The sequence below is a fragment of the Heloderma suspectum genome, chromosome 4 (genome assembly GCF_057233095.1).
Source record: "Heloderma suspectum isolate Gila_16-S chromosome 4, 16-S_ref, whole genome shotgun sequence".
NCBI lineage: Eukaryota > Metazoa > Chordata > Lepidosauria > Squamata > Helodermatidae > Heloderma > Heloderma suspectum.
In genome coordinates this window covers 165,348,992-165,357,236 of record NC_139461.1, presented here as the reverse complement: position 1 = coordinate 165,357,236, position 8,245 = coordinate 165,348,992, and the positions used below count along the sequence as shown (strand labels likewise).

At 45.1% G+C, this 8,245-nt stretch overlaps 1 protein-coding gene across 1 annotated transcript in view; it reads left to right on the top strand.

The window, feature by feature from the left end:
• The first annotated feature begins 6,310 nt into the window (after nucleotides 1-6,310).
• The window catches only part of KIFAP3 (kinesin associated protein 3), a 132,705-nt gene continuing 130,770 nt past the window's right edge, over nucleotides 6,311-8,245 (top strand). Inside the window, exon 1 of the mRNA XM_084851060.1 lies at nucleotides 6,311-6,496. Within this exon, the coding sequence (XP_084707186.1) occupies nucleotides 6,465-6,496 (32 nt within the window). The 5' untranslated portion in view covers nucleotides 6,311-6,464. The remainder of the gene's footprint in view (nucleotides 6,497-8,245) is intronic.

Here is an 8,245-nt window from a genome sequence, read left to right as displayed (position 1 = left end):
AAGTTGCAGATTCTTAACGATTTTGTATCTGCTTTGACACAGATAAGCCTTAACATCTTTTTAAGGATTCTGAAACGTTTAATACCAGTCCTTGACATAAGTGTAAGAAAAGATGCTCTGAGTTAATTTCTGTGGTTTTTGTTGTTGTTGATTTCTGTTGTGGCTATGGAAGCCCACAAATGCTTTTGAGTTCTCCCAAAATCATGGGGAAATCTCCATATTGTGCACAGGATCTGCTGTTTATTTACTATTGCCTTGCTGCTGAGGGCATACAGTTTAAAATAATACAATCCTAGAAAGAAGGGATGATGAACCATCTCTTTCGTATTGTTACATAATGAAGGTATGTGATGATCAGGTGGTACAGTCACTGCAAGAGATTGTTCTGAGAGAGGAACCAAATGGGTCCAACCTATTCTAGATAGAGCAGTACTCCTACTAAAAGATCAGTTTTGCAGTCTGGAGGTGCCATTACTTCTGGCCTTGTCTTTGGGCGCCCAGCTCAGGAACTCCTGTCCTGCAAGTGTCAGCCGGCTTGCCCCCCCCCCCCATTTGGGAGGGGAAGTGGTGCGCTAAGTAAGAGGAATCCCCTTGTTTTCTCTGATGACAAATCAGCGATAACAAGAGGATTCCCTTTTGTACCACTTGCCTTCCCACTGGGAGCTGGACAGGGAGACTCCACAGCCAGAGGTTCCTTATCTGTCCAGAGGTTCTACTGGTTTTTAATGTCACAATATGTCCTAATCTTATCTGGTCTGTTTTAATGATTACTTTTATTCTGAGCCACTCTGGAACCCCTTGAGGTTGATGAGTCAGGCAAACTTAAAAACAGGCTCATATATCCCAGTCAACATTCATTCATCTTGTTAGTCATGGCTCCCATTTAATAAAATAATAAAATAATAATTTAGTAATAATAAAGTTCAATTTCAAACACATGAACGAACTGTGTGTGTGTGTGTGTGTAGATATATATATAAAATGGCTGGACTACAGACACTCAATCTCAGAATAACAGGAACAGTTAACACATACAAGTTTGTAAGTGAGGGTCTTGTAGTGACCTAGAGAAAATTCCAACCTTAATGCAGGATTTTTGTAGGGCTAGCTTATTGACATATGCTTTGGAATTACGAATAATTTTGTCAGCTTCCCCCCTGCCCCCAAGGACAACAAGAGCACAAGTTAATGTGCAGAATGTGTCACTTCCCTTTTCCTACCAGCCAATGAGTCTGAAGATATCAGAGTGATGTCACAGTTACCGATCTCTGAGATGCTAGGCCCAAGCAACAATAATGCCTCTTTCACCATGATATCAACCCAAAGGACCACTGTGGGCTAAAAGGGAAGAATACCACAGACCTTCATGATGGGTGAGGTACCTGGACAGCAGGAAGCATTGGATCCATTCTTCAGCATTGTCACTAGGTAACACCATAATAATTCCATCTTATGGGCAGGGAAGCCACCTGGCAAGTTTATATTGGACAATAAAGCCCCTTCTGGGTTTGGTTTGGTTTACTGTGTGCTTCTTTTTTACTGCCAGCCATTTGTAGACTGACTTCTGTGCAGTTTTAAAAGTAAATTAATGGCAAGAAGCAGTTTTAAAAGTAAATCAATTAAAATAGAGAGATATGAAGTAATCTAAAGTGGCACATTTTGTTAAGCAAGCTTGGGGTGGCATACACATTTTGGAGTTACTCAAAGACACTTTCCATCATTCATAAGGGAGCTAAACTCTGAGCTGTATGAAGAACAGAAATGTTACTAATGCTAAGTGTTTTACCACTTCAGGTAGACAAGTGGCATCATAAAATAAAAAATCACCCCATCCCTCAAATACCTATAATACATCAACCACCAGGGAAATAGCAAACATTCATAATACTGTAATGCACCACATGGAGATTCTTTTCAAATCTATGGACCTATTCCCAGAAAATACCAGAATAATTTTCTGGCTTGTGGCCAGAGAAGTTATCTTAGTTTGTTCATTTATGGGATATGTGATGAATGAAAATGTGTGTGCGTGCGTGCAACACATACACATACAAACACCAATTTTTGTCTTTTTTGCATATACAAAATTTATGGAGACTAACTGTGCCGTGGTTCTCTGGTAAAGGACATGCTTTTGCTAGTTTTAGTCCCTGGCATGTTAAAAAGGTTCTCAGGCAACAGGGCTCAGAAAGATCTTTCGCTGCTTGATATCCTGGAGAGCTGCCAGTCAGAGTAATCTAAACTGGACTAGATGCACCAACGGCCTGATTCAGTACTGGGCAGCTTCCTATTTTTGGTGTATGCATATGTCTTCTGTATGTGTGTCCATGTTATGTATGCATGTATTACTTGATTTATTTGTTTGAAGTATTCTTATCCCACTCTTCACCCAAAGAAGGCTCTCAGGGCAGCTTACAAAGATCTTTAATAAGACCATCCTTGCCCTCAGGCTGAGAATCTAAAAGACATGACACAAAAAAAGAAGGGACTGGGAGGGAGGAAGAAAAAAGCAAACTCAGGCACTAGTTCTTATGTATGCACACACAAATCACCTTCACAGAGCAAACATCTACCTGCTTTTATTTAAATGGATAGTGTTCTTGAACTAGGCTTAAGTTCTAGCATCAGCCTGTACAATCTATGACTAACCAAGCTGAATGTAGAAAATGTCAGCTCAATTTGTTACCTTCCCATGTTTTCCCACAGCTTCTCCCATTTTTCTCTTCTCAGAAAACCCCTCATTAAGGACAGAAAGATGGGATAGCTACACAATGCATTTTGATTGTTAGCACCTGAGCCCTCTGTCTGGAAGCATCCTAGCTCACCCAGGCTGTGTTGCAATGATGAGTGAGAAAGAGAGGAGTCACGCAACCCCTTTGTGTACGACTGTGCGGCACCCCCACCCCCTGGCCTACACCATGCTTGTGGTGAATAGATTATCTAAGGGCGCAATCCTATGCATGTTTAGATAGAGAGAAGGCCTACAACTTCCAGCATTGCAAGGCTGGCTAGGGAATAATGGAAGTTGTAGGCCTTTTCTCTGTCTAAACATGCATAGGATTGCGCCCTAAACTTCTGATCATGAACACCAATTACAATATTCTGCAATCAATACACATTATTTTCTTATCATTATGTTTAGTTTGATTTCCTTATATGTTGACATTCTGTATTTGTCTTGTTTCTGTGTTTTGTTTGATATATATATGCAAAAGCCTGGATGGCTATTGAGCAGTAAAATTGAACTGAACATTAGAAAGATCTGCAATGGAAAGTTAAGTTGTGATTTGTGTTTGTGAAGGTTTGAGGCCTACAAAGGCAAAGGGGGAAAAGGTCAGGCTTTGAGGCCTGGTTTTTTTTGTTGGGAGGGGGTATCCCTGCAAGGAGTAGTTTCATTTCCATGGTTAAGTTTCATTTCTTCAGGTGTGAAGCAGTACTTTCAGTTTTGAGAGGGGAGGGTATATCAAGAGAGCCAGTAAGAGCAGTCAGGAAGACCAGAGCCTGAAGAGGGAGCAGAAAGAAGTAACCTGAAGAAGTATAAGTACAGCTAGGGTAAAGGAACTTGTGTTTTGCAACTTTTATTTTCTTTTAATGCCTTTTGTTATCACTCAGCTTTGTTGTGTAAATACCTTTAGTTGTGATTTTCTTGCATTAATTTACCAGTAAATCGTTGTGGTTAAACCCTGTGTCTAGAGTGTCAATCACCCCACACCTACAGCCTAAACCCCACCTTATTGGAAAGGAGGAGATAAAAGAAGGAAGGTGGTACTCTTAAGGAGGCAAGAGATCCTTAAGTAGTTGCTCAGGGAATCCAGGTCATAAGGATTGTCAGCCACCACAACAACCATCCCTTGCTGGGTCTGTGTATAACAAGAAGCTACGCCATGCCTCCACTGCATCCTGAACATTCAGAATGATGGCCACTGCCACAATGAAAGACCCCACAATGGCTTCTTGCCACGTGACATGAGGATTGTTAATGAGCCACAACAGCTTGTTAACCACCCTGCGCATGCTGCTTGATTTAGCTGATTACCCTTGCCAAGTGCGGCTTGTTGTGATGTTGAAACCCAGTGAGGGAGGATGGCTGGTCTGGTCATCAAGCCACCCAGCAACCTTAGAACAGATCATGACAAGCCACGGACAACAAGTGTAATTAAGTAAATTGGGCGGCACGCACGGTGGTGGTTAACAAGCCACTGTGGCTTATTAACCACCCTGTAATCTTGTGAACCCGGTCAGTCTTCCCAGTCTCCCCCTCAACTGATCCATCCAAATCTGTTCAATGCTGAGCAGGGAAAAGGTCACATCTTTGATAGGTGCTGATCTGAAATAAGATATTTTGCCTGGGAGTGAGGGTAGAGCTTGTGCAAAAAGCTGACAGGATAGATGGGGAAACCCTGTAGGACATATCTGATCCATCGTCCAGAGGTTTCTCATGCCTGCTCTAGACTTACTTTACCAGAAAACATGCTATGTAACAAAATGCAAAACAAGCACAAAAGAGATCAAAGCAATTCTCCGCAGAGATCAACAGAATCTTTTAGTCATCTACTTTATGCCATCTAAGTATCTGAATTCTACAGTTTGCTTAGATCCCAAATTATAAATGACTATCAGCTAAAGTGCATGTAAATTTACTTTCCATCTCACTGAGAAATACTGTTCTGCCAAAACCAATACAGAGTCTTGTGGCACCTTAAACATGAACAGATGTATTATGGCATAAACTAGGAGCCACTTCATCAGATGCATGAAGTGTTATTCTAAGTTGACACACACATACACACACACACACGCAGAGTTGGGGGTGGGATGAGGTTGTAAGTAGTGAGGCTGGAGGGAAATGAAATGCACAAAGTACAGACAGTGACAATTATGTTAAAGCTTAATAGTGTCTATTCACAAAGCACTGTTGATGATAACATAAACATCCTGACATTGCTAAGTGAATTAGCATATGTAGAATGATGAAAACCGGAGCTGATTCACCTTGCACATTTCAGTATTACATGTTTTCAGCCTTTAACCCCCCACCCCCACCAACTATGGTACTTTTTTTCAGTGAAAGCTACTCATTACGGACAGCCATCATAGTTAATAATGCCATTAGAGTCATATGCTATATAAAAAGGGTTATCTTGCTTAACCCCTCCATTTAGTACCAACCAACCACCCCATTTTTAGACCCATGTCCTTTCGGAACTCACAATCCACCCCCACCCCATGTATATACTTGCAATTTAGGATAGCTCTTCATGCTCAGGATAACACCCTGGCAAAATGGACTCTAGTCCATGAAAGCTTATGCCATATTAAGTTCATTAGTTTTAAGGTGCCACAGGGTACAACTGACATGGCTACCCCTCTGGACATCGGTTTTGTCCAGTAATTAGGAGCCCTTGCTTCTCAAAAGTTCTGGGCACTTATTCCTCAGTCAGCGTGCAAGGGATCAACCGCATGCTTTGCTTTCCACTGAGTTCAGGGGGAGAGGACTGCCCCCAAGGGAGCACAGAGAGGATTACAGCCACAGTCTTCAACCAAGTGACCTTGCGTCCTTGCATATGCACAGTGCAAACTGCAAACAAATAAATGAATCGCATTAACCCAAAAGCATGCACTTTCAGAACATACCCGAATTAGAAAATGTAAAGTTCCAAAACCTCTGTTAGGAGCAACCTCTTTATTAGGCCAACTCAGAGGTCACAGCTTAGCTGCAGACTGACTTCAGAATAAACTCCCTCAAACAGTAGGACGCTTCAAGTTGTTAAATTTGAAGAGAGCCGTGTCAGGGTCCAGCCCGTGCGCTTGTGAATATGAAAAACAGGCTAAGGGCACAATCCTATGCACGTTTAGACAGAAAAAAGGCCTACAACTCCCAGCATGCCCCAGCCAGTTTTCTGTCTAAATGTGCATAGGATTGTGCCTTAAGCGTAAGGAATTGCTGCTGGGGGCGGCGGCGGGAGCGCGGGAAGCAGCCCCCGCTCAAATAACATATTGCTAAAAACACCCTGAAGCCAGCCGAATAAGACCTGCTGCTATGCTTACTATTTCCCAATACACTCCCCCCTTTTAAAACAGAAAACAAATCCTCCCCGCCCCTTCTAAAAAACACGGTTTCCTGGAGGGGAGAGTCCTGGGCTCTGGGAAGGGGATCAACCCGGCTGACCACAGCGGATCTATTCCCGAAGGGACCAGTCAAACCGACTGGCTCGCCTTCTGCAGCTCGCTCCACCCTTCCATTCATTCATTCATTCCTGCCGCCCGTAAACAAGGCGCTCCCTTCCGGACTCACTCTCCGCGCCTGCGCGGACCGCTTGCGCCTGCGCATCACGAGCTGCTTTCTCTCCCCTTGGTAACGGCCCCCCGCCCGCGTCTCTGCCGGCTATCTTCTCTCAGCTGGCGACCGCCGCGCTTGGCCTCCCTCGCGATTCAGCCCCGCCGCCGCCGCCGCCGCCGCCTCCATGCAGGGGGAGGACGCCCGGTACCTCAAAAGGTAACGCTTTCCCCGGCAAAGAGACCGCCGGGGAGGAGCGGTGCGTTGAACTGAGCCGTGTTGAATGGAGAGGAGGAGGCCGCGGCGGCCGCGCTGCCGGGAGGCAACGGCAGGCGGGCGAAGGATGCCCGAGGGCAGCGGGGCGGCGGCGCTCGGATCGCGGCGCTCCGTCTCCCGCTGACGAGGGAGCGCGGGGCGGCTGGCGATCGCGGAGCGCCTGGGGGCTCCGGCGCCGAGGCTCGGGTGGGGGCAGCGGGCGGCCCCTTGGCGCGCCTAGGGAGAGCCAGTGTGAGCCTACCGCCTCAGGGCTGAAGCCTCATGGGCATTTATTTATTTTTTAAAAATGTATCCCGCTCTATATCATTAAGATCTCAGGGCCGCGTGCAGATAAAACCAATATAAAACAATAAATAATTTAAACACCTAAAACATATCAGACCATTAAACAAGCTAATACCAGTTAACATCTAAAACAAACCAATTAAAACAGTGTGGTACCTTAGGGAATGCATTTAGCCGTCAAAGGCTTTGGTAAAAAGCCATGTTTTTTTCTTTGTGCCAAAATGAGACCAGTGGCCACACCAATTGGGCCTCCAAGGGGAGGCCATTCCACAACTGGGGTGCCACAGCAGAGAAGGCCCTCTCCCACCTCTCACCATATTGTATGTCTCACACTGGTGGATGCAGAGGAGGGTCTCTCCAACAGATCTCAGTTCTTGGGCAGGCATATATAGGGAGAAGTGCTCCCTCAAATATCGAGATCCCAAGCTGCTTAGGGCATTAAATATCATCACCAAAACCTTGAATTCCAACCAGAAGCACATTGGCAGCCAGTGCAGGGTATGGGGGCATCACCTCTCGGGAGCCTCGATTCTTCTGTGCGCACGCCTTCATTTGGGCCTTTTGTTTTACCCAGAGAAGAACAAATAACCAAGTCTTGTGGTACTTTCAAGGCGCACATGCGCAGACACACGTGCAGACACACAACATAGCATACATTTATTGCTCAATCCAAAGATTGTTGCAAAAGATACAAACTTAAAATTAAAAATGCTCTTTGTTGTTGTTCAGAAGTTCAGTCGTGTCCGACTCTTCATGACCCCATGGACCACAGCACGCCAGGCCTTCCTGTCCTGCGCTCTCTCCCGCAGTGTGCTCAAGTCCATATTCATTGCATCAGTGATGCTATCTAGCCATCTCATCCTCTGCCGTCCCCTTCTCCTTTTGCCTTCAGTCTTTCCCAGCATCAGGGTCTTTTCCAGGGAGTTTTCTCTTCGCATTAGGTGGCCAAAATATTGGAGCTTCAGCTTCAGTATCTGTCCTTCCAATGAGCACTCAGGGTTGATTTCCTTTAGGATGGGCTGATTTGACCTCCTTGCAGTCCAGGGGACTCGTAAGAGTCTTCTCCAGCACCACAGTTCGAAAGCATCAATTCTTCGGCGCTCATCCTTCCTTATAGTCCAGCTCTCACAGCCATACGTTACTACTGGGAAAACCATAGCTTTGATTATGCGGACCTTTGTCGGCAAGGTGATGTCTCTGCTTCTCACTATGCTGTCTAGGTTGGCCATAGCTTTCCTCCCAAGGAGCAAGCGTCCTTTAATTTCATGGCTACAATCACTGTCTGCGGTGATCTTGGAGCCCAAGAAAATAAAATCTGTCACTGCTGTCATTTCTTCCCCTTCTCTATGCCAGGAAGTGATAGGGCCAGATGCCATGATCTTAGTTTTTTTAACGTTGAGTTTCAAA